The 26,009-nt window shown below is 32.8% G+C and overlaps 2 protein-coding genes across 2 annotated transcripts; one reads left to right on the plus strand and one right to left on the minus strand.

Moving 5' to 3' along the window:
- Nucleotides 1–6,990: 6,990 nt before the first annotated feature.
- On the minus strand, nucleotides 6,991–9,154 carry CYCD6;1 (Cyclin D6;1). Its single transcript, XM_021431729.2, has 6 exons — nucleotides 8,767–9,154; nucleotides 8,584–8,664; nucleotides 8,389–8,484; nucleotides 8,097–8,298; nucleotides 7,814–7,944; nucleotides 6,991–7,607 (listed from the first exon to the last, which is right to left on the minus strand). Exons 1-6 carry the CDS (start codon nucleotides 8,947–8,949, stop codon nucleotides 7,344–7,346), a joined length of 957 nt encoding a protein of 318 aa, XP_021287404.1. The 5' UTR covers nucleotides 8,950–9,154; the 3' UTR covers nucleotides 6,991–7,343.
- A 13,715-nt stretch (nucleotides 9,155–22,869) lies between these two features.
- Nucleotides 22,870–25,430, plus strand: PETC (photosynthetic electron transfer C). Its single transcript, XM_021426866.1, has 5 exons — nucleotides 22,870–23,014; nucleotides 23,114–23,358; nucleotides 23,998–24,115; nucleotides 24,614–24,796; nucleotides 25,147–25,430. The coding sequence occupies exons 1-5, from the start codon at nucleotides 22,976–22,978 to the stop codon at nucleotides 25,246–25,248; spliced, it is 687 nt and encodes a 228-aa protein (XP_021282541.1). The 5' UTR covers nucleotides 22,870–22,975; the 3' UTR covers nucleotides 25,249–25,430.
- Nucleotides 25,431–26,009: the final 579 nt, after the last annotated feature.

Raw genomic sequence — 26,009 nt, forward strand, 5'->3', positions numbered from 1 at the left:
AGTTACATTAGCATAAAGACAATTAAGCCCAATTTAGCTAGCATCCAAGATGTTTAAATCTACCTATGTTAGCATGAATTTAAGCCCAATTTAACTGGCATCTAAGATGTATAAGTCTAGTTACGTTCACCACAAAAAGAGTTTAAGCCTAATTTACTTGGCATCCAAGATGTATAAATCCAGTTATGTTGGCACAAAAAGATTTAAGCCCAATTTACTTGACATCCGAGATGTGTAAGTCCAATTATGTTGGCACAAAAAGAGTTTAAGCCAAATTTAACTGACATCCAAGATGTATAAGTCTAGTTATATTAGCACGAATGACCTTAAGTCTAATTAAACTAGCATCCAAAATATTTAAGCCTAGTTATAAGGGCATAAAAAAAGTTTAAGCCCATTTATACTAGCATCCAAGATGTTTAAGCCCAGTTATATTGGCACAAAGAGATGTATAAACTGAGTTATACTAGCATTCACGATGTTTAAGCCCAATTTAGCTGGCATCCAAGATGTTTAAGCCTAGTTATCTTAGTATAAGAGAATTTAAGTTACACAACCTCATTTTGAGATGAGGGGCTTTTCTAGTTATTAAAACAAGGGACAAAAGAAAAGTCACATAGCCTCAATTTGGTCCGAGCAAGGTGTCTACGTCTTTGCACTATTCTTGATTCTCAAAAATGTGCAAAGAGGGGTAATTGTAGACACTTATTCTCCAAATAAAAATTAATCAAAAAATAAATAAAATGATATAATAATATAATAAAAATTAAAATTAAGAAAAAAGGAATAAAGGAAGGAAAAGACTAAATATTGCTCAGCCTCCTTCTCTAGTCACGTCCAACTACCTGCTCCGGGCTTGCTTGTGCTAGGAACTTTATGAAATCACATGATTTCACCTTTAGATTGTTCAAAAATTCAGATAATCTAGCTCTTAAAAAAAAAAGGCAGAACAACAAACAGGTGGACGATTTTGGAGACCAAAAAACCAGATCCAACTACAAAAAAATCTCATTTTCATCAAACAACAAAAACCTGCAAATAAAAAAAAATCCTAAATTCTATCAACCAACTACCTTATCCACAATAAAAAAATAATCAAAAATCATAACAAAAAAAGGCATAAAAAAAAGAGAAAAAAGCTATTGGGTTCGAGTAGTGAGAAAGGAGAGGAGCAAATTTTTTTTAGTGGGTTAGATTCGGTTAGGTAGAAGAAAAATAAAAGAAAGAGAGGCAAAAGGAAGAAGAAATGCTAGCTAGAAGGAAGGCTAGCGGCACGGGGAGAAGAAAAAGGAAGAGAAAGAGAAGGAAAAGGAAAGAAAGAAAAAAAGAAAAGAAAAAGAAAGAAGAAGACAGAGAAGACGCCACCAGCAAAGGGAGGAAAAAGAATAAATGGAAGGAAAGAAAGAGAAAAAGGAAAGAAGAAAAAAGAGAGAAAAAGAGAAATAACACATTGGCAGCAAAGAATAAGAGAAGAAGAAGAAAAGGAAGGAAAGAAGGAGAAAAAAAAGAGAGAAGAAAAAGAAAGAGAAGAAACCAATAAAAGGAGAGAGGAAGAAGAAAGAGAAGGAAGGAAAGAAAAAGAGAAAGAGAGAAAGAAAGGAAAGAAAGAGAAAAGAAGGCAGGAAAAAAAAAGAAAAAGAAGAACAACCAGCCAGAGAGAGAAAATAAAGGGAAAATGTGAAAAAGGAAAAAAAAGGAAAGTAGAGGCGTGTTAAACGTTGTCATTTCGGGTGCTGCTTGAAGTGGCCATACAGGCACCAAAACGATGCGTTTTGAGCTCAGCCTTATGGACCTCTAGAAGCAGATCTAGTGTAGCGGGCTTGGGCTTGCTGTAGAGCCTTGAGCTGCGCTAATCTTAGCCCAATAAGGTATAATTCTCTTCCTTTAGTTGGGTTTATTTAGGTTGATTTTGGATCTAACCCATTTTGCTTAAATAAATTATATTTTAGCTTAATCTTAAAATCATTCTAGGGAGATTATATATTTAAACATGTAGGTCCATTTTAGTGTTAGAAAATCAAAATAAACAAACAAAAATCAACCAAAATAATAATAATAATAAGTGAATGAGAAGGATAGGATGAAAAAGAAAAGAAGAAATATTTATATTATAAATATATTTAGATACTCGTAAATATAATTAATAAAAATACATGATGTAAATATAATTATTATAAAACATGAAATGATTATTTTGAGTGATTCGATGATAGAATTTCACTTAAAAGTGGTAAAGAGTTGCCTCTTTCAGGTGGATTTTTTAAGTGCGAAATTCGAGATGGATTTTCAGTGAAGTGTTGGAATAAATCCAAAGTCTATGCTCCAATACCCATTAACTCAAATAATCGTTGTAAATATATATAAATATATTAGAAAAAATAAATTTACATAATGTTGCATTTAAATATAAATTAATGTAGTTAGCTGATTAGCTTACACAAATATCACTAAATAAACTTAATTCAACCATTAAAAATTAATTAATTGTTTATTTGATAAAATCTATAGTTAAGTAAAAAATATTAATCCATAATATTAATTAAGGAATATAGATTTAAATAGAAAGCTCTAAAAAAATAAATAATAATAAATGCATGAACAAGGTAATAAATCACCTTAAATTATTAAACATATTATTACATGAATACCAAACCAACTAAATTAATAAATGCGTGCATGTAGATATCATCATTGTATCCTGTCATAGCATGCCACGTTATCTTGTTAATGGGGAAGGAATTCCGATGATGGGATTTCCTCGAAAAGCTCATAGACGCAAATTCTTCCTGAGATATCCCCAGGTGAGAAAAATTTCGAGACCTCACTAAAACGTTGAGATGGTCTATGAACGATTTTTCGAAAAAAGATTACCGACCTCATCATTTAAAATTAAACAAATGATAACATTATTTTATGATTGTATCATGTGCATCTGTGAAACCAAATAAAAGACTCAATCAACTAATATAATAAAGAATTAATTAATAAGCAAGGGTTAAGGAAATATAGGAATAAAATCAAGGGTGGGCTACAATAGAATAACTTAAGATTAAATGGTACTGCTCGTGGAACTAGCACCACGGAGGTGCTAACCTTTCTCCGTGTGTAACTACACTCCTGAACCTATCTTTAAAAATTGTAGACCAGTTGTTATTCTTTGACAGACCTAAAATTAATTTAAGATTTCGTCGATTAGAACCGAGTTACTAAGTGACCAATCGCACCTAGAAAAGACGATTAGTGGTGACTCCTAACTTGTTTTTTACCCACGTCTACCGCTCGGGTTCCCAGACCCGACACATTATGATACTCTCCTTATTAAGATTAACATCCAATAACTATTTTTTAATGTGCTTTTTCATGACAAGCACGTTTTACCATGATTGAATGTGTTCTCTTATAAGTGCTTTCGTTTTCCCAAATGCTACTAAGAAATTATTTTTATTTAGAATAAATATGGGAGTTTGGAAAGTCAAGAGGCTAGAAGAAAGAATTAGAAACTCAGCAAAGACTACATTCAAAAATCTTTCAAATATTCTCTCTACTCAGCCCTTTCCATCCGTCGTGCTCCGCAGGCCATCAAAGCACTTATGCTTTAAGAATTGCTCCATTCTTCCTTTATGTCGCCTATAGTGCATTTAGTTTCACTTATTGCAACATATCCTCTCCCCTATTAGAAAAAACCTTTACAATCTCTAATGTCTTACTTAATACATATGTGGTACAAAGATGAAAGGGATTGCATTTAGGATGATTTTTTCAAGTAAAATCTATCTAAGTCCTTAAGATTTTGTGATAATTCAGTTAAAGTCCATTAGATTCCAAAACGGGCTTCTTGTTCCAAAAGAATCAGCTTGGCAAATTTGATCACCATCACTTTTGCCATTCATAAAATCAGATGAATATCACATGGTACCAATAATACCCTTCAATTTACAGAAGTAAAGAAAGATGAAGAATGGTTTGGGTGGTTTAGTAATGGAGGATGAAGACAATGAAGAAGCAGAAGAAGATGGATTGTACAATATGATTGCAAAGAAGTGTTTAGGTGTTTAGGGACATGGATAGTTTAGTAATTGAATCACATCTATTACCGTTATTTGGTGTTTTGAGGTGAGATGTCCATTTTTAAATCTAATGAACTTGAGTTGAATTAGGATAGAACCTTAAAGACTTGAATGAATTTTATCTTTTTTTTTTTTGGCTCTGGTAGTTAATATTTTGGTATTATCCTTCTATTTTTGTCTTCTCTTTTCTTGGAAAATTGATAATGGCGTAACTAGAAATTGATCATAACTTGAGAAAGATAAACTAAGAGAGAAAGAAAATAGAAAAGAAAAGCAAATGAAAATAATTGGTTTCTTCTCCCTCAAAGTGAAACTATGAAAAAGAGAAAACCGTAAATTTTTTACTGCCAAATGGCTAAAGAATGACATGTCATCTGTGAATTAAAATGTCAAATAATTTAGCAATTATACTTTGCATGCCTGACATGCACCTTTGTTGTTAAAATTTGTATTGAATTGAAAAATATCGAAAATATAACATCTTAAATTGGACGAAATAAAAAAAAAAGTTTGATTCTGGTATAAAACATAGGATAAGGGTTAGATCTTAATTTGAACAAATAATCTAAGAAAAATTAGTCTGTGAAGCCATTGTGTGAAAAAGAGAGAAAGAAAGGATAGCATAGTCTTAAACAGGTGTCGTCTCAAGTACTAGATTATGTTCATGTATGCAGTAGAAAGAAGAGTAGAAGAGGAAGATGTTGAAAGTTAGTGTGTGGTTTGCAGCAATCCTTATCTGAAAGCGGGTTTTGGTTTTTGGCTTTGCTTGGCGGATAATGTCTACAATTAGGAGACAAAGAAGCCACCACAGCATTTAGGCCGAGACGTACTAAACAGCGGAGTTGGAGCTTATGATATACAGTGGTGTTGGTTGCTGATATTAACCTTACACAACAACCTAGTAGACAATCCGCCACCTTCCCATTTATTAAAATTTGGAAGCTTATCATTGTGGCTTTGAGATTCCCCCCTCTTCTTTCTCTCTCTCTCTCTCGGATTCCATGTGACTCTGTGCAGAGGTTGACAAATCTGCAGTGCATAAATATCCAGCTACAAACATAGCAGCCAGGTAACAGCAGATTCCAAGAACCTTCTTTAACCGCACCACTAAGCCACAAGCACCTCCTGTTATTTTTGACTATTTATTTCATGTAAGCTTTTTGGCTGGCAATGGGGCATATGACAAGGGAGACCTCTTATTAATATCTGTGTTTGCCAAGAAAAGCAAACGGAAAAATAATGTATTTTAAAAAAAAATTGCTAGACTGTTCGACCTTCTCAATGGCTTATCCACAAAAAATAAATACATAAATAATTATTATTTATTGTTTTAACTTATAATTACTAATTAAAGCATCCTTTTATAACCCGTTAACATTTGCTTTTAAATTTAGTCGAACAATTTTGCTGCTTGTACCTTTGGTTCGTCCTCAAGAAGGCCTATTTTTCTTCCCTTCTTGGATTTCGAAATTGTCTAGAAGACAATAGAGAGGAGTTGAGGATAGTGCAAATAGGAGAAGTAAAAACCAACACGAGGAGGAGCATGCCCAACTTTATTTCTATATTGAAAAGGATATCATTTACAGAGGCAGTGATGAGTAGTAAGTGGGTGAACCGATGCTACTTTGATTCCTTGAACTTTCTAACATTCAATTCCATGACTGCTGCAGATAGCAACGTTACCCTGTCATGAAACACAAGAGGACAAGGGCTTCAACCTTATCTCTGATACTCTGATTTCTCACCCAAAATTATAAATAAATTAATAAATAATCCAAAGAAAATTAATTCCTTCTCTTTTGTTCAAGTCAAGCAGTACAGAACAAGCCATTTTCACGGTAGCAAACTGGTAACTGGAGACTGATATGGATATCAAGTAAGAATTATTAACCAGACTAGAAGAAACTTGGGACATAATTCTTTACTATTTTCAAAGGTCTCAAAATGAAACATGGTTAATATTAGGTTCGAGTAGGATTAGTCTGAGATAAACATATAGGGGTTTTGAACTTTTATTTTATTTGTTTCCGTACAATGGCAGAAGAGGTCAAACTCAAATCCATGCTTTAGATCATTTGATAATAGATGAACATATGATTAAAGACAAACATCGTCACCATCAACAGATAAATGCAGATCGAAGTGAAGACTTCAAGCTGCATTTATCTTTGATACATTTATTGAAGTCTTTTCTTTGCATTAGCCACACTATTGCTAAATAGTAGACACGGTTGAATTATTAATAGACTTGAACACTTGATTTACAGAATTGATGAGATGGTACTAGCTTGCAATATAATATGAAATATTGTTGCCTAATAACGAAATCTGCTGCCCGCAGGGGGCGTTTCTTTATTTTTCGCTACTTCCATTAAATTGGCACAAACAAAACGATTTGAATACCTATGCAAATAAATTGATTTATATTTAATTATTTAAATGAATGGATCTTTTATTGTTTGGTTATATTTGTAGTGGTCCAACTTTTCTTTGCGTACTGTTACTATCGCCACAGGAACAGAGATCTCAAAATGGACCCAGGGTCGTTATTTGCTAGATTTATATAGAGAAATCTCTTTAACAGCAAGCTGCTTGGCTGGGACCATGCATCATATATCGGCTCATTCTTTGAAGAAAGGAGATTTTAATGCATTTTTTCAACAAGAAAGTACATATGCTTACTATTACATTAAATATTTCTTATATTTCTTAAATTTCAAATTATTTTGTAATTCTAAATTTGATTTAATTTCCAGTTGGGTATAAAATGGTAAAAAAGAAAGAGGGAAGAATATATATATATATACATTCCATTTTCAATTACCAATAATAATTATTATTGCAGTTGTATTAGTACGGTCAGTATTATTATTCTGCCAGAAACTAAGAGACACAACGAATAGTAACACCAAGCAGACAAGCAAAAATCCAACCCCGCAATTCAAAGTTATATTTTGTCTTTGTTTGGTGCCTAAAACGAGAAGGAACAAAAGGAAACAAAATCCTCTTCTCTTTTTTGCCCTTCAATTCTCCCTAAGAGAGGGAGCGAATTGGCTATGACACTCGGACTCACGTAGCATAGCAGCGAAGTGATTGGGCTATTAAACGTCAACTTGTCATATTTTTCTCTGGGACTGGCACCCATTTCTCATTTCTTTCTTTTTTTCCTTCCTTCTTCAAGTGTTTTCCTCTCATTTTCCTGCTTTTGTTATTTGAAGGAGGTAGGGTCACTCTCAAAATGGGCCTTTGGTTAAAACTTTTGATACTGCCTCAGGATCAACAGTGTTGGACCTGAGAGAGGTGGACCGTTTGATTCTTCCGGTAGTCATTAACTTTTCTTCTCTTGATGTCTCCCTCGGTTCTCAGAGCAATGGTGGTGGCGGTTGTAACGATGCCATGGGTTGTTTCACTTTCTGAACTTGAAAAATGCTGGTCAAGCACATTGACGGGGGTGTTGGAGATCGAAACCATATTAAATATTGATTCGTATCCCTCCTTGGCAATGTCTTGCATCAAATCGTAGCATTCTAACATGTTTTCCTGCAACCAAATTAACACATACAGGAAATGTTAATAAATTAATTAGATGCTTAATTATAACTTTTTCAAAGTATGTTGTACACTACATTTATTCAAAATAAAATAAGATAATCTGCTGGTTGGTTTTAAATTTTTAATGCCTGGTAAATGTTAAACGGTATACTATTAAAAGTATCCTAAAGGGATTCATCAGAATATAAGATTACCTTATTTACATATGAACAGCTGGAAATTGCTTTTCTAAAGCAGGGGAATTGCAAGGGAAAAAGTTCATGGGAAGCAGAGAGAAGTGCTGATGCAGTAATTATTGATGGCTTGAACTCCAAAAGCTTTACATCTGTTACACACACACACACACACAAAACAAGAAAAAAGAAAGAAAAGAAAAGGCAAAGCAGTTTTGTGAGTTTTGAGAGAAGGAAATAAAATTTAAGTGATGATTTGATGCATGGCTGCATTCTTGGCGATTCAGTGAATTAAGGCACCTACCAGCTTGAGATTTGAAGATGATTTCAACAGCTCGAGCTTTGAGGGCTTGCCTTAATGGAGGGTCTTTCGGCTTGAAGAAGGAAATAAAGAAGGAGATGAAAGAGAAAGGAGTAATTGAACGCATTCTCCATTTTAGTGCTCCCAAGATTAGATATTCCATTCGCTCTATGGTTTGTGCATCAAATATGAAACCTCCATCCCCCTGTATTCCACAGAAAAGATTTAGATAGGCCTGCTCTGCAATATAATACTTCTTTGGAAATGTTACAGTTCTAACCATAGGAATTTTTACCTGAAAGTGGGCGAGAGAAAACTCTGTTTTCTTCATCTTGGCAGCTAAAGAGACGCAAGAGATTGCAAGAAGTCTTAGAACCCATGTCTTAGGTTGCTGCAGCATCAAGGTTCAGTCAGATCTTTGATAGTTTTGCAGCTCTATAAACTGAATAAGCCATGTTAACTAAAACTAACGAAACAGAGCATTCTTTACCGGTATTCCTTGGATTGACAAGAACCGGTCGAGATAATTGACAGCAAGATATGATAAAAAGGGACTGAATTTGTAAGACAACTGAAATAAGAGGCAACTTTTCGTTATTTGAAAAAGCTTATGTGAAATTAGCAAACAGTTTTTTTCTTTCTTCTCAGAAAGTACGTTGGTTATGTTACTTACCTGTGAAATTAAAGAGATGGCTCTTCGTCTGACAGAAATATCAAGTTCTCTAGCTTTGAGAGTGTTTACGTAGTTCCCTGTGGGCATATGATGAGATTCAACCAGGAAGGGGGAAGGGATAGTAGTCCCAGGGCAGAAGTCATTGAAGTTTGTTAATGGATTTTCAAGATCGAACTCCATCATTTGATTAGAGTCTGTTAAAGGTCAGTCTAGTGGCGTTGAAGAGAGAGCACCACTACCTCTATGTACGTCGTTAAAAGAGAAGTCCAACGATGATATACAGGCACGGAGAGAGAGACAGGGAGGGTGGGGGCGCGGTGTGGGGGACGAATTTACTAGTGTTTTTTTTCTTTCTAAAAAGATGGGATGTGGAGACCTTGGGAATTCACTACTTTGCTATATATGTATTTGACATCTGTCCTCTTCTCTTTCTCTTTAGTCTTTAGAAGGGAAGCAAAAGCTTTATGTGGGGAGGAAAAAAGGGCAGTGATCAGATAGGGTCAGGGACTTTGCGCAAGGTTGAGGTTAGATGGTAGGAGAACATCATTGGCTGAATCAGAACATGGCGGGTCCAAATTCGTCATTCAGTCATTCTCAACTGTTTTGACTTTAACCTTCCACGAGCCAGAGCAATCAGTGTATGTTCAATTCATTGCGAGTCTTTATGTTATTTACAAGATGATGGTTAGACTTAGATTATGTTCCCTAGGAGGTTATACTTTTGTACATTTATTGAATGGGTAATTTATATATGGGTAAATGGCTATCAATGTTTCACTTCATTTACCCGTTAGAAGTTGCTAAGACCATTTATTTGATTGTGAACGTGGAAAGAACTCTTCAAGTTTTTAGTAATTGACCAACAAACTTGAAGAAGACTACTACGTTTCAACATATGCTTGTTCTTCTGTACAAAATAATAGTTTTCCACGACAAAATCAACAAAAACTTTAGTGATGACACTTTCACAGTAAGGTAAATTACATGAAACCAATGAAGTAATGATCATCTATACAGTAATTGAAGTTAAACATGAAATACCAATGTTTTTAAAAAAAAAAAATGAAATACCCATACTTGTAGGCACCTATAGGTCCACTCAGTAGACAGTGCAGTGCAGAAAGAAGTTTTGACAAATCATTTTTGTTTCAAGATTTTTCCTTGTTAAAAAGGATGTTGAGGTAACGTTAAAACTTTAAGGATTGGATTCATTAATTTTCTTCACTGAACTTGCATAATCCATTTGACTCAGATCCTGCTGATTTACAATCAATTGAACTCAGATCTTTCGTTTGGCCAACAAACTAAAGTAGCTTGCAGATTTAAAATAATATATGGATGGTTTAAGAATTCGAAATGAAGGTTTGAAGAGTTACAGGCGCACTAGATTTGCACCTTTGATTCTTATAAACTATCAAAACTTAAGAAACTTAAAAATTTTACTTCAAAGTGGCTAGCTGTCCAGGTATTTATTCTGCTCAAAATTAATATTGATACAACTGCTCCATTTTTCTGTTTAAACTTTTCACCTAATTAGGTATAGGTTACCAAATAATAATAATAATAAAAATAAAGCTTTGCAATCGCAGAAGATAGAAATCACCTACTTATATAATTGAATGTCAAGCATGAAGTAATTGGAAAAAATTAAGGAGAAATTTGACATGCATTCCCTAATCAATGAATGGATATTGAACCAATGACAACTTTAAATTTGCCAGGTAAATTAAATACCTGGTTTCTCAATTTATTTTCCTTTGCTCATCCTTTCCCACAATATTAACTATCAAAGCATCGGCAACCAGGTGAGGTGGACCTCCAATCCTCCTCCACCAGCACAATATTTATATTCATATTCAACAAAATACAAGGACAGTGACAAGTTTTCATTTGTGTTTTCTTTCTTGCACCAAATCAGTAACAACTCCAAGCGAAAGTCTTCAAATATTTCACCTCCCAGTCGGACCATTCCTATATACAATTAAAAAATGCTCTAAACGTTACCATATAATAATTACTTCAGGTAATCTACCGTGGATCAATTTTTATCTCATGGCAGGCGGGTTTAGGACTCGTGACAGCTTTGGGTTTTATGTCCTTGTGTTGCATGCAATCTCCTTGCAATTAGAAGAGAGAAAGAGAGTACAGTCAATAGGACAAGAAGCAAAATTGTATGAACATGAGCCCAAAATCTTAAGAGTTCAAATTTTTAAAGTGTTTGTTAATTGAATAGAATTGATGGAAGTCAATGGGGAAGATGTCATGTGTTGAATTTGCTAAAGTGAACACATATGACGTGTCCTAATTGCTTTCTCATAGAAGAAGACTTCACTTTTACCAAAATAATGTGCTGTGCCCCTCGAGAAAGAAAAATGCGAAGGGTGGGTGGTGTACAGATAGACCAGCTGCAGGTAAATCTAAGCTTTTCAATTAAGTCCCTTTTCATTGTCAAAAAAAATAGTTAAGGCCCTTTTTAAGCTAAAATTCCAAACTAGATACGGATTGAAGAAAATGTGCTTATGCTAAAATGGGTTTCAAGGACAAATGATTGCCAAAATTCATTAATTGGTGTTTTATTGTGGACCTTCATCGAAAGCTGTCCCTAATATCCATGCCATTGACTCGTTAACGGTAGGGCATCATCAGCAGGATACTGGTCTCACTTTGTTCTTCTTTTTCCCAATTATATCTGAGAATGGGACCTTTTTTGTTTGAAGAGAGCTTTAGAATGCAGTCCATGGAATAAGTGTTACACATCTGTTACATTTGCATTTCATTTTCTATTGCTTTTACACAATGCACAAATCTTATAGCTTGCTTGCTTTGTACTAAAGCCATCATTTTCCTTTGCTTCACTTATCAGGATGTAAAATAAAACGTGATTATTTATTGTTGGGAATTTAAAATATACAATTGTACTTCTTTCGTATAGAGAAAAACCCTTTAACAACTTTCGAAGGGAAAAAGCTTCTTAAAACTGTTTACTTCTTTAATATAATCCAAAATGTTGGTCCCCTTCTCTGCCCCGTTTCAAACTAAATGTCTCAACCCATAGCTAATGGGAACACGGGACAAATAGTCTAACTCTACAGACCAAACAATCAAAGGTATGGTCATTTTTAACTTTTAAGTGAGATAAAGGGTTCCAACAAGACTCTTAAATGCACCTACTTTTGAAATTTACTTACCAATCCAATTAACTACTTTGGCTCTGCCTTCAGTGTTTGAAACCCACGTGAAGCTAGTTTCTTTTATCTACTTTTTTTACAAGGAGCAACCATTAGAGCAGAGATACTTAGGTCACCTGCAAATTAATCACAACTGCCTAGTATATATAATGCAAAAGGAGGCAGAACAGGGGCAAGATGTCAATTGTTATTGGAAATTTTATTTGGGAATTTGATGGTTGGGATCCTAGCTTGGGGTGGCTTTGGGGCAGGACCTGGTCAACAGTGCTAATTAGCGTGTGCTAATTATTTGATAAGTAGGCCCCCAACTGGGTTGATAATTAGCCTGCAAATCTTAATAATTGGGTGACAATCCAATTATTAGGACTGTTTAAACGCCCCATTATGCCGTATACTATATAGCCTTTTGAATTATATAATCTTTTGGAGTTTCTGTTGAAGCATGTTGACGTTGGTATGCTTGTTTTCACAAAATTGAATTATCTAGTTCAATCATTTTACTATCATTCTCATCTGATGATACGTAGTTGGCCTCAAAATTCTGTGGTCATTTTTCATAAATTCATTGGCTACCTTCAATTTGGCGATAATCTCAACAACACTAAGCAATAAGCTATTGAAGCTACACAAATGCATTATATATCTCCTTATAAACCCTTAATATTGGTTTGGCAATTGTATTATTAAGATTTTAAAAAGTTTAGAGTGTCACTAGAAGCCGAATCTTCCAACATGATTTTTATATTCATGGTATTAATCCTTTTCAACATGATCAGATACACGTAATCAAAATAATTATTTATTTATTTTTTAAATTTTAATAACTTTTATGTCAACCTAAAAATATGTACATAATCATAACTGCAAATATTTGATTAAAGTTCATTACCAAGTGACACCTCCACAAGTTAATCATTCACCAATTTAAATATAAATGGCACAATCTTTATTTTTATGTGTGTATGCACATGCATGTGTTCGCTTTTTTTTTTTTTTGTTTCTTTTTACTTACAAGAGGGATGATAGTACATTACAAAAATATGCTATAAAACATTAATAAATAATTTAGGATTTTATTAATTTAGTTTATGTGAAACCAGATTATAGCTATAATCTTAACTTGTTAGTTAATTGAATATTATCAATTACAGAATATATATCTTATTCATTAATTAATGAATTTAATTACATTTATAAATAGTTTGGCATTTAAATTAGATGACAAGGGCACTTGAAAACTAATACAATCAATCAATCAATATTAGCTTCAATTATATAGAAAAGATCTTTTTTCCTAATTGATTTGTGTTAAGACAAAATATTTCATATATATGTATATACACACTATATTATACTATACTATACTATACATACAACTAAGAGGAAATTGTGAGTAATAACTTTTTTTATAAGGGCATTTCAAAAATAACCATCAGAATAAATTTAACTGTTTTTAACCATATTTAGTCATGACTTGATAAAAATTCCCTTAAAACTATTTCAAATAAATTAAACCATTCATCACAATTTCTCTCAATTTGTGCTTCCAATTTCTCTCTCTCAACATCTCGCTCTCTCTAATTTTATCGATTTCTTTCTTTGGCATTCATCTACTATGCTTTCGATTTCTCTCTCCTACGCTTTCAGATTTCTCTTTCTAGTACTTTGAAGATAACAAACGATGGTTTTGATGTGCTTGAGTAGATGGTTATTTGGAGAATTTGATTTTTAGATATTTTGGATAAAACTAAACAGTAGAAATGATCACAGATATTTAAAATAGTTTTTAATTGGATCAATTCGGGATCTAAACACCAATAAACTCAAAAAATTTAAAATTTATAAACTTAAGTTTTCAATGAAATTTTTTTTCGATTTTTAGTCAAAATAAATGTTTTAGATAAGAAATTTTGTGTTTTAATTTATAAAAATATGTTAAAAACACTGTAATCGGTGTCAAATTGTCAAAAAAATAAAAAATAAATAAAGAGTCGAGAGGATTTAAAGTTTTGGTTTGTAAGTAACAACAACAATTTAAGTATTAAAGTGTAAGAAAATATTTTTGAATATAGCGTGTAATTGTTATTAGGTATTAAAGTATAACAAAATATTTTTGAATATGGCGTGTAACAACAATATTTTTTCAACATGGCGTGAAATAATAGTATTTTTTTTTCAACATAGCGTGTAACAACCTTTTTTAACCATGACGTACATTATTTTTTGTACATGACCTATAATAACAGTATTTTTTTTAACATAGCATGTAATAACCTAATCATGGTGTGTAACATGTTTTTATACATGACGTGTAATAACCTAACCATGACGTTTTACACGTTTTTGTACATGACATGTAACAACCTAACCATAGCATGTAATATGTTTCTGTACATGGTGTGTAACATCATGACGTGTAATTTCATTAAGGGTAATTTTATCCAATTTAATTAAAAATAGTTAAAATTATAAAAGAGGTTATTTTTAAAAACATTTTATCTTTAAGGATTATTTTTTAAAATGCTCCTACAACTAATTGTCAATTGGACTTATAATTTAAAGAAGGTAAATTTTGAGCCGCTTAGTGTTAGTCTAAACTATATCCATTGGCGGCAAATCAAACTAGTTGTTGATGCACTCTCAACTTTTTTAGCCCATCCTTTGGGCATCAACTTGAAAGAAACTCGACAGTTGATACTAATTAATTCTCAACTCCTAAATCCTAAAGGAATCCGAAGCAGCGGTCCCTTCTATAAGCAAATAGGTAGCCGATCGTTTCTTGAACGCCCAAACCAACAGAGTTTATATATATACTATTACTAACTTTTAAAACGGTAGCTAGCATGAAATAATTACTTTGTCGCATCTTCTGCTAATGTTCCCTTTGTTTTCTTATCCTTTCCCGCTGTAAATTATACTACCCTCCCTAGGATTCTTCTTAAGAAATAATTCTTCTTTTCTTTTGTTTGCTGAATGAGTCCCCCTCTAAATCCTAGACGTTAAAATAATCCAATTTGGTGTATGAAATGCTGGGTTTTGCCTTATAGAATGGATAGAAGTAAGCGCAGAGACAAAAAGCTAGAGACACCAGAAGAAGCCAAATAACTTTTTTAAGAGTTCATAACTTCGAAATGCCTTTGAAGAACGTTCCATTTTCTTGGGGTTGCTTCAAGGTTGCCCCATCTCATACCCCTCTTCTTTATTCAATTATTTATAGAATACCAGTTCTTTTATTCCTTCTTTTACTTTCGTGTTGGGTGTCTTCTTCTTTGACGATAACAACAGATTCTCTTTTCTCTACATTGGTGCAAGAGAAAGCCTAAAGAAAAACCAAAGAACTCCATTTCCACTCATTGGAAGACCAATGCCCTTTTGCCTTTTCCTCTCTCTCTCACAATTATGCACAAGGAGTGACTATATATAATTCATTGTATAAATAAAACTTTAGGAGATCTTAAGTGAAGAATTAATGCAGGAAAGTCTGAGAGAATAACCGGAGGGTTGAGCAGAGGGGAAAATATTGCACTGCAAAAAATGGGAAGAGACAAGACAGAGACACACACATGCAGTCACATGATGAGTGCATGTTTCACGCCATACCACCATGCAGATGACACCATCATTGTATTCCCCAGTTTATAACACTAGAATGTAGACAATGCCCAAGTGGGCTTCTTTCCAACTTAGGGACAAAAATCAAAGACCTAGACCAATTATTTATGTTCTTTGGAACACATTGGCAGCCCCCAATCCCTGCAATGCAACAAGGAGGGAGAGACAGAGGGGTTACTGACTTACTGAAAAAGTTTTCACAATTCACAAGAACTTTTGTGTTAAAGATTTTAAGGTGGAATAAAGGATTTCATGTTATGATGAAAGATCATGAAGTTAAGCTGAGTATCAAGCAATTAGAGCATCAGATTGGCTTGCATGAGATATAATTAGACAAGTGAAAGTGATGTTCTGTATTGGAATCTTTTCTTATTGAGCTTAAATTTTGAATAGCTTGATATTTAATAATAGAGCTTTAGGGTTAAGTTCCCAGCAATTTTATTGCTATAATAATATAAAGGAATCCAATGAACAGCTTGTTACTAGGTGCTCATGCTTACTTCGCCTTGTAATTTGTCCAGAACGAAAGAAAGGTCATCCAATTAATATTTTTTTTATCATATTAATATATAGAATTCAGTCGAGAATTGTGATTCCAGGTTTGGAACAAGCCCCCACTAGAATTGCTTCTAATATGAACTGTGTTAAGATTCATAATTCCTTTCTAAGACCATAGCATCCTCCATTCACTCTCCTTTAAGCTTCTCTTCGATACCATGACATCATTTCAACACGGGTACATTATCCTGGACACTTCTCTTGCGTCTCTGGATCCAAAGGTTGGGTTCTCTTTTGGTGTAGACGCCCATTTTACTATATCATCTTTTTAATTTTATATTCAACTAGAAAATAAAGAAAAACTCATTTTAAAATAAATAAATAAAAAGAAAAAAAATCGTAGCTAGCTAAGGTTGGACTGCCACGACAGTCTACCTTCTCCTACCCCAAGTTGAATCAGCACATCTAAGCTTTCTCCCTTCTAACGATTTACCCCAATTTCCCCTTTTTCTTCAAATTGGGAAAAGAAAAAATCAATTTCAAAAAGTCAAGGGTTTGACAGCAAGTTGCCTAACCCAAAGATGTAGCTTGCAACCACCAAGGCGTTGCCAATGGCAGCAAATAAGGAGGAAGGATTTTGACTGCTTATAAAAGGGGAGCCAATTACATGAACCCTAAGCAGTCGGATTTCAAAGAAACCCTAAGAGAAAATTAAAAAAAAAAGAAACCCAATAACCAAAAAACCCAAAAAAATCTCTAAATCAAAAACATAAAACGAGAAACCCTAAAAATTCCCTAGTAGCAGCCAACGTTTCAAAAAAAAAATCCTAGAAAACCATAAGAAAACAGCAGCCAAAAAACTTCAGAAAATCCAGTAGAAAACCCTCAAACATAAAACGGAAAAAAACCTAGCTTTTATTCCACCAACCAAAACACCTAGCCAAGAAAAAGTCACCAAAAAAAAATGAAGAACAGAGGGATAAGGGGCGACGATAGAATAAGGTTTAGTATTTGGGTTTGGAAGAGTTTTAAAAAAAGCGAGGGGTATTTTTATGGGGTGAGGAAGAGTGCCGGCAAAGGTGACACCGTCGGCGGTGGGAGGTCGGTGATTGAGAGAGAGAATATAGGGTTTGAGTTTTGAGTTTTGAGTTTTAAAGTTTTACAGAGATGGCCAAGAGAGTTGCGGCTAGAGAGAGAAAAGGGAAGGCAAAAATGGAGAACAGGTGAAAAAGGAGGGCTTAAATAGTTAGGGCTTGTTGTCTAAATGACGCCGTTTTGCCTATATGACGCCGTTTCTTGGGGAAAGGAGGGAAGCTTTATTTCTATTGTGCTAGACACTACGGAGACGTTTGGTATTATAAGGTGAGGGCACATTTTTTTTAGACTGTGTCTAATTAAATTATATTATAATATTTATTTTATAATAATTTATTTTAATATAAGATTGTAATGTAATTACATTACAACTAAAGGATATAATGTGATTACAGTCTAAAATCAATGCAATCACATTATATTGCACTTTGTAATATTCTTAAAGATAATTTTACTTCTCAATTTTATTACCTTATGAAATACTATTATAATTAAAATAAAATATATTAAAATAAAATATATAATATAAGAATCAAAAATTAAAATAAAATAAAATATAAAAAATTAAAATTTATATAATATCTGTAAAATAAATTAAAATAAAATATATAATATAAAAATTATATTAAAGAAATAAAAATAAAATACATAAGATTATAATAATAAATGAAAATAAAATATATGACATTAAAAATATATTTAAGAGATGATATTATATAAAAATTAATAATAAAAAATATAAATGTATTAAACTTATATTTTAAAAACTAAAGGTAATTTTAAAAATTAACATTACATTTTCAATAGAGTACTTATAAATCAAACGTTGTGATGTTATTTTCTTTACATTTTAATCATTATTTTGATTGCATATTAAATACTGTAATGTTATTTTCCCTACAATCACATTGCTTATAATTACATTACTTGTAATTACATTACTTATAATCACATTACATTGTAAAGTATCGAACGCAATTTACGTTTTAAGTTTGGGAAATTTGTGAAATAGGCATATATGAGTCCACGCTTGAAGAGAAGCCTCAAAGTCCTTGGGCTATTATGAGCCTAAGCTAGGTATGGACCTTGGATCTTGTAGTTTGGGTTGTATCATAGTAGGTCTTAGACCTTGGACTATTTGGGTTTGCATATTAATGTTGGTTTTGATGTTGGAATTATTTTTGAGCATTTTAATATAGTTTTTTTTAAAAAATAATATATATAAAAATAATAAAATAAAATAAATAAATTTGTATTGTAGTATGAATATTAGAAATAGGAGAAAATGTGTTTGTAGCATGAATATTAGAAATAAAGTTAGGAAATTAAAATAAACAAAAAATATAAAAATAATAATAACAAAAATAACAAAAATATTTAAAATATGTTTAACTATTAAAGAATATAAATTTAGATAAATATTTAGTTATAAAAAAAGAAGAAGAATAGATTTAGGTAAGTTGAATATGTGTGTCTATATATATATATGGATAGAAAGTAAATGTCTAAATAAAAAATATACTTATGGTGATAGACTTAGTTAAGGTAAAAATATAGAAAATAAACAAATGTTTAGTTAAAAAAGATATTTGAATTGAAAAATGAAAAATACCTAGTGATAAAGAAATAGACTTTATTAAATGAAAGAAAATAGAAGAGAAATAAAATATATTTAATCATAAATAAAAAAAAGTTAAGTAGGTAATAGAAATGACATATTTAGCTATACAAAATTATATAAGTATATATAAAAGTAAAAGTATGATATAATATAAAGTTATAAATATAAAAATAGAGTGGTTATTTGAATTAATTCTGATGATGGAAATTTAGTTAAAAAGGTAAAAGGTTGCTATTTTCGTGATGGCTTTCCTAAGAACGGAATTCAATTAGAGTTTTCTCTGAAGTATCGGGATAAATGTTAATTTTGTATTCCAATATTTTGATTAATTCAAGCAATTACCAGAATAAATTCATGTAATATTGCATCTAAAATTAAAATTGATATAATTATTAATTAATTCAAACAATTGTTGCAAATTAAAGATCAATTGTTTATTTAATGAAAAATAGTTTAATAAAATATATTAACTCATAATATTAATTAAAACTTATCGATTTAAATAGAACATTTCTTAAAAAAGATATATAAAAAAAATAAATGAGGTGTTTAATTATATTAAAATATTAAATATATTATGGAACAAAATTATATTCATAAACGTGCTCATCTAATATCATTCATAATTTTATTTTGACATTGCATATTACATGTTTATTTTGTTAATGGGACTTGAACTTTGACGATGGGATTTTCTCGAAAACTTGTAGAGATGAATTCTTTCAAGAACATCCCTAGGTGAGGAAAACTTCTAAACCTCCCCAAAACATTGGTATGATCTGTGAATAATTTTATGATACAAGGTTTTCACTTCCCATTATTTAAAATCAGTAAATTATGACATCATTTCATAATTACATTATGTGTATTCGTAAAATCGAAAAATCAAACTTTAGGTTTAAAAATAATAATAAAATTAATAATAATAAATTAGAAAAAAAAGATTATGAAGAAAAAAGACATGAAAAATCAAGAATTAAAAAGATATATAAGGAAACATAAGGATAAAATCAAAAGTTAAGGCTAAAATAGAATAACATAGGATTAAATGATACTATTTGTGGAATAGGCATCACAAGGTGTTAATCCTTCTTCGTGTATAACCAAACTCCTGAACCCTAACTCTAAAATTTGTAGACTAATTTATTATTTTTTCAATGAATCTAAAATCAATTTAGAACCTTGTCGATTAAAACAGAATTAATAGGTAACTAATTACATCTAAATACAAAAAAAAGATTAACACGACTCCCAAACTTTAAAATTTTCCAACGTCACACGTTACAACATTTGGTGCTTGAGAGGCTGCCCGATGTTTTTGTTTTGCTCGAGATGCTTTCAGGGTACTGCACTCCCTCTAGCTAAGGATACTTGTCTATTTGATGACTATTTTGGTGTTTTACGTGGCAAAGTTGTATGTGCTAGTTGCTAGTTTCTGTTCTCTATCATTATGTTTTCCTAGCATTGGGTAAGTCCTAGGTTTTGCTCTTTTTTTTGTGAAGCCTCCATTTTTGTTATGGTTGTGGGGTTCTCTGGACAATTGTTGAGGTTCTCTTTTCCTCATTAACCAACTATGCCAGGAGAGTTTTTAACACCAAGCTCAAGACTCAAAATGGCATTGTGGTGAGGTGATTAATAAAATGCTTTTTTTAAAAAAACAAGGGTCCATTATCTTTAGTGTTACATCGCTAGTGCTCTAAAATCTGCTTTAATACCAACTGTTATAGATTACATCCTTAGCTCAAGTACGTAATAGCTCGTGCGGTGTTTGAGTGGACGCTTTCGCATAAGCTAGCCAAAAACTCAATTATATTTGAGTAAACACAAATTACAATCATGAGTTAGTTTATGAAAAATAATAGCAAAATCATAAGATATAGTGAATGCCACATACGCAACTACTAATTCCAAGCAAAAGAAAAATATTTTATTAATATTAAAAAAACAATACGAAGGAATTGAAAGTATAAATGCACAATTGTTGAGCTGTATGGGTAGCCCTAAATAGTTAGTCACAAACATATCTTAACTAGTATAGTAGCCCAACAATTTACCAACTGTTTACTTCTACACAGAACTAATAAGCTTTTACACCTATACTATCACAAATCATTATAATGCATAAAATGAAGACATTCTTTCCCTCAAGGGTTTTTTTCTTAAAGGCTTAACAAACTTTTATAAGTACACTATCAAGTAACATTTTATTGTTTGAAATGAAAACATTTGCCCTTAAAGCAACTCAGTCTCGTAGACAGTTCTATCTCATCATGACCTTATACATAAGTTGGCTTATGACACTAAGCATGTGCCACTCAAATATTTACAATCCAAAATAAACCTTAGGTTTGATATGTTCATCTGTATAAGGTTCTCAAGATTAAGCCCAATCTCAACTATGGTCCGGTGACGAAGTTGTGATAAGGCCAACCCAAAATTAACCCCTTCGACTATTATGAATAGTGATCTCCACGGATCATACGGAGGCTATCAAACATTTCATGTTCAAAGTTAAGTTTGGACTTCCAATCCTCTTTGCTGATTTATTTTATTTTAATATTTTAATATTTTAAAATATAGTTTAAAATTAAAATTAAATAAAAACATATTATTTATTTATAAAACAATGTAATCAAGTCCAGTTGAACTGAGTTTGAATCTAAAAATCTATATCCAAGTCAAGTCGGTTTCTCAAACTTTGTCAGATAGTTTTATCTTTGAACACTTTTATTTGTAAACCTTTTTAGTAATTATGATTTATCTCTATCTCACTAGCTAACACTTTAAGGATAGACGGGTGTAATCTTATAAAGTGGGGTCATAATTAAAGGACCAATACGAAGCAAAAGTTGTTAAAGATCAGTTACCTTTCATCTTTCACAAAAAAAAAGTTACCCTTCAATTTTTTTTTTCTTTCATTCTAATAATTCAATAGTTGAATAGAAAATAAAGAATCGAACTGTTTTTTTTATTATGATGCACAAAAAATAAATATATCTCCGCCCATAAACTTGTTGACTTCACTTCATTTAATTCAAATGATGGGTTCTTTGAATTTGTTATATTATAAGAAGTTTTTGTCACATAATATAATGTTTCAAGAAGCAAAATTTAAGGGAACTGAACAAATTCAGCATATGTACAACTTGTAAACATATGATGCTAAGGAACAAGCGGCCTGAAATTAGCGTAACGCCGCATCAGAGACAAAAATATGGCCTCAAATTGATGCAGTTGACCATGCACCCAGTAGAGGTATTCGTTTTTACCCTCGGCTGAGTGGAACTAATTCTGATCTCACAAAGCAAGAAATGTAGCCATGAAATACTCAAGCCTCAGCGGAGTGTCACTGTAATTCTGATCTCAGAAAAGCAGACCAGTTATGAAATTAATAAACTGTTTAGGGTTTGCCATTTTTGTACGTCAAAAGCAGGTGCTCCTGCTTATTTTTTGATGATTAATGAAATTTCAATTATCCCAAAAAGATGTATAAATCAATAAGCTGATAAAGCAAGCTGAAAATGAATCAAAGCTAGGTGAATACTATAATGAAGCACAACACGGAAGGGGATCAGGAACAGATGAGATTAGACCAGTTCGGCCCAGAAGCAAAGCAGTTAATCCCAGGCATCAACAATGTCCCTTGAGCCATCTAAGCTGGATCTTAACATGATTTAATCATATAAACAAAATATCAAGAAACATTGAAAAGGTAATTTTAATTCAATTGAAAAGTTTTATGTGAACTTGTCATTGCTACTCCAAAGTTAACCACTTTGTTTTCTTTTTTTTTCCTTTTCCGCAGCTCTATATGCACAAGGCCAGCCTTTCAAAAACAGATTTTCCTTGGCAAAGTAAAAGTTTAAAATAAAATAAAACAGGCTAGGCTAGAAGCAGCCTTCGGGAAGCTAAGCTTCTTGTTTTTAGCCCACTAAGTTGGAGCACGAACCCGGTTGACGTGACAGAGAGTAAAGTCTTCAACTTTGAGAGTGTTTGGACTAGGCCCAAGACTGGGATGAGCCACTTGCAAAGAAGACAAGCATGATCCCCAAACATGTGTGGCTTATGTGGCACCATAACTTGCAACGCGCCTTATCTCCTTGGTGTTGTGGTCGTTATAGCTTGGGTCTTCTCCAGAATATCAGATGGAGAACACAAGCCGACAGGTTCAGCACAGCACCCACTATCTTCTATCATGGCTTCCTCAACTCTCTCCCCTGCAGCTTCTTCGCAGGTATATATATCCCAACAGTTGTAATTGGTTAAATTACTTTGCAAAATCCTTCTTCGAAACTCTAAACTCAACTTTTGCTTGAATTTTCCTTTTTAACAGCTATGCTCCAGCAAGAGTGGCTTGTTCTGCACATCACAAGCTCTCCTGGTGAAACCAACAAGGTCCCAGATGGTTAAAAAGGACAAGGGAATGAGACTCACATGCCAGGCCACCAGCATTCCCGCTGATGATAGAGTGCCAGACATGGGCAAGAGGCAGCTCATGAATCTGCTTCTGTTGGGGACTGTTTCACTCCCCACAGGTTTCATGTTGGTTCCTTATGGGGCCTTCTTTGTCCCACCTGGGTAAGGTCTCCTCCTCTTTCCTTGTTGAGTTCCTTTAATAATAGTATTATTTAACTTTATTGATAATGAGAGTGGTGATATTAATGCCTTAAGATGATTCATCTGATCCTTAAAACTGATTGATTGCATTTTGGTAGGAAAAGGTACTTGTTAGTCAAATTTAAGTTTCAACTATTAGCATATGAATTTTGAAGTGATAAATTCACCTTAAGTACCCTTGAAAATATGCTAAAGTCAAGACAGGAGCAACATGATTGTGGTAGTGTTTTACATGAGGAGAAGCCGAAAATTGGTTTCTCCCATACTAGTTACCTAAGTGTTTTCCACCCAATTGACCTCCCAAACTGATTTATGGCCCCCGAATTTAATTGAGCCAAATTCCCCATCATAGCTAGCTGGTATTCTAATATAGTAAATTACAATTGCCCCTATATTTCTTTTGTGAGCATATCTGAAGCCATAGAGAACTTAGCCATTTAACTTATTTGCATCAAGCCATCAAATATGGACTTATAAATCATGTCACTGGTTTTTGGTCTAAATATGTCAATAAACTTTCATCAAAAAGATTGCTCTTGACTTGGTGGGCAATCTCATTATATCTAATTGGATTAAACCTTTGCTAAAATGCAACACCAGTGGGCTAGGTGCTGGCGAGGGTACTGTTGCCAAGGACGCAATTGGAAATGACATCATTGCTACCGAATGGCTTAAGACCCATGGCCCTGGAGACCGAACTCTGACTCAAGGATTGAAGGTAAGTGTAGGATGTTAATCACAATTTGTTCTAAGCGAATGTCAAAGATCATCCAAAGAGCAGTTAACGTGAAAAATTTAAGAGCTGTGGTTTCTTCTAGGAAATATTTTCCCATGTAAGCACTATATGCAAGGTTTTGGTGGTGAATGGTGACTTTTGTGAAGATGAGTTATGCTTGTAATTGCTTGAGCTCAATCTTCTTTTATGTTGAGGTTGTTAGCCTCTTGTTAATGTTTGGCATGATAAGACATTAATAAGAGTAGTAACCGTATTATGAATGTCGATTCTGTAGCCAATGTCATATTGTAAGATTTTAGTAGTGATGTATGGTTCTCTTACAAAAGAGGCATATGAAACTGGAAAGGCAAATTTAGATTTTAGCTTCTTTTTTTTTCTTTTTTGTTATATAAGAAGAATCAGTTTTCAAGCATTCTAATATCAGGATGTTCTAAAAAAAAAGTGAATTTGAAAGGCATTTTGATTATTTATGAATTTCAGGGAGATCCGACCTACCTAGTGGTTGAGAAAGACAAAACTCTTGCAACATATGGTATAAATGCCGTCTGCACACACCTTGGATGTGTTGTTCCATGGAATCAAGCTGAGAACAGATTCATATGCCCCTGCCATGGATCTCAGTACAACGATCAAGGAAGAGTTGTGAGAGGACCTGCCCCCCTGGTGAGTGAGATTAAGAGGGAAAAGTATACATTTCGGTTATATCACTGATCTTCTACTTTAAGAAAATTTGGGCATGGTATTAAAGGATCGCAGAATAGGTAAATCTGTCATGATTGACATTATACTTGGGAGTTAATCTTCCAGAAACGCGAAACTTACTGCACCCTAATAATTGAACAGATCTCATCTCATTGCCAAACAAGTGCAAACGTGCATTTTAGTGCAGTAGTCAAAAGTTTGTACATTCTAATTTTTCTTCTCAAAATATGTTGTCCATCATTTTTCTTTTGTTGTGTTCTTATCTCATTCTTTATTTATAATGACCAATTGTATTGTCTTTGTTGGAACAGTCCTTGGCATTGGCTCATGCTGATGTGGATGATGGGAAGGTAGTCTTTGTCCCATGGGTCGAAACAGATTTCAGAACTGGTGAGGCTCCATGGTGGGCTTAAACATCTTCTCAGTTCATTCCCCCGCTTTTGGATATTTAAGATTTATTCACTCTGTATGTTTTGCACCATCGCCAAACATCGTGTACCATAGAGTTATCCTCTGTATAATGCAATTTGTAAGATGCAAGAACCTAATTCCAAATAATATTCTCGTGATATTGAAAAGTGTTCTTTCATATCTATTCATGATGGTGTGGTTCCTGTTCTATATGGGATGGTCACCAATCAGATAACCAAATTGAAATGGTGCAAGAAACAACATGTTATGCACCGGCAACAGTTGACTTTTTCCCAAGATGTTGAAGATGGCTATTTAGGGAGCAATTAAATACTGATTCTAAATAATTTTTGTTCAAATCAATATTTGTTTGCTCTCTTTGATTACTGTAACATTCTCATAATTGATTTTTAGAAAAAATTTGGAGAAAATATTCTTTCCATGGCTTAAGTAGTTAAACTGTTGAAACATTTCTTGAATTTTGTCCGTTAGGCATAATGGCAAGCAGGCTGCAGGCTCCTTTTCATGGAGCTCTCGCACCCAGGAACAACTCGATTATCCTATTTTTATATCTTTGATTTACTTAATTAAAGTCTAAAACAGATCTCATTCTAGCCTATTTCTAATTATTTTTTAGGGTTAAATAGTGAAAAGAAAAACATGTAAAATTTTTGATCAATTTTTCAACTAAAACCCTCACCTTTTATTAATACCTAAAGAAACTTTAAAGTTTTGATAATCAAATAAACTCTTTATCTTGACG

The sequence above is a fragment of the Theobroma umbraticum genome, unplaced genomic scaffold (assembly GCF_002168275.2).
Source record: "Theobroma umbraticum cultivar Fairchild unplaced genomic scaffold, ASM216827v3 scaffold_30.0, whole genome shotgun sequence".
Classification (NCBI taxonomy): Eukaryota; Viridiplantae; Streptophyta; class Magnoliopsida; order Malvales; family Malvaceae; genus Theobroma; species Theobroma umbraticum.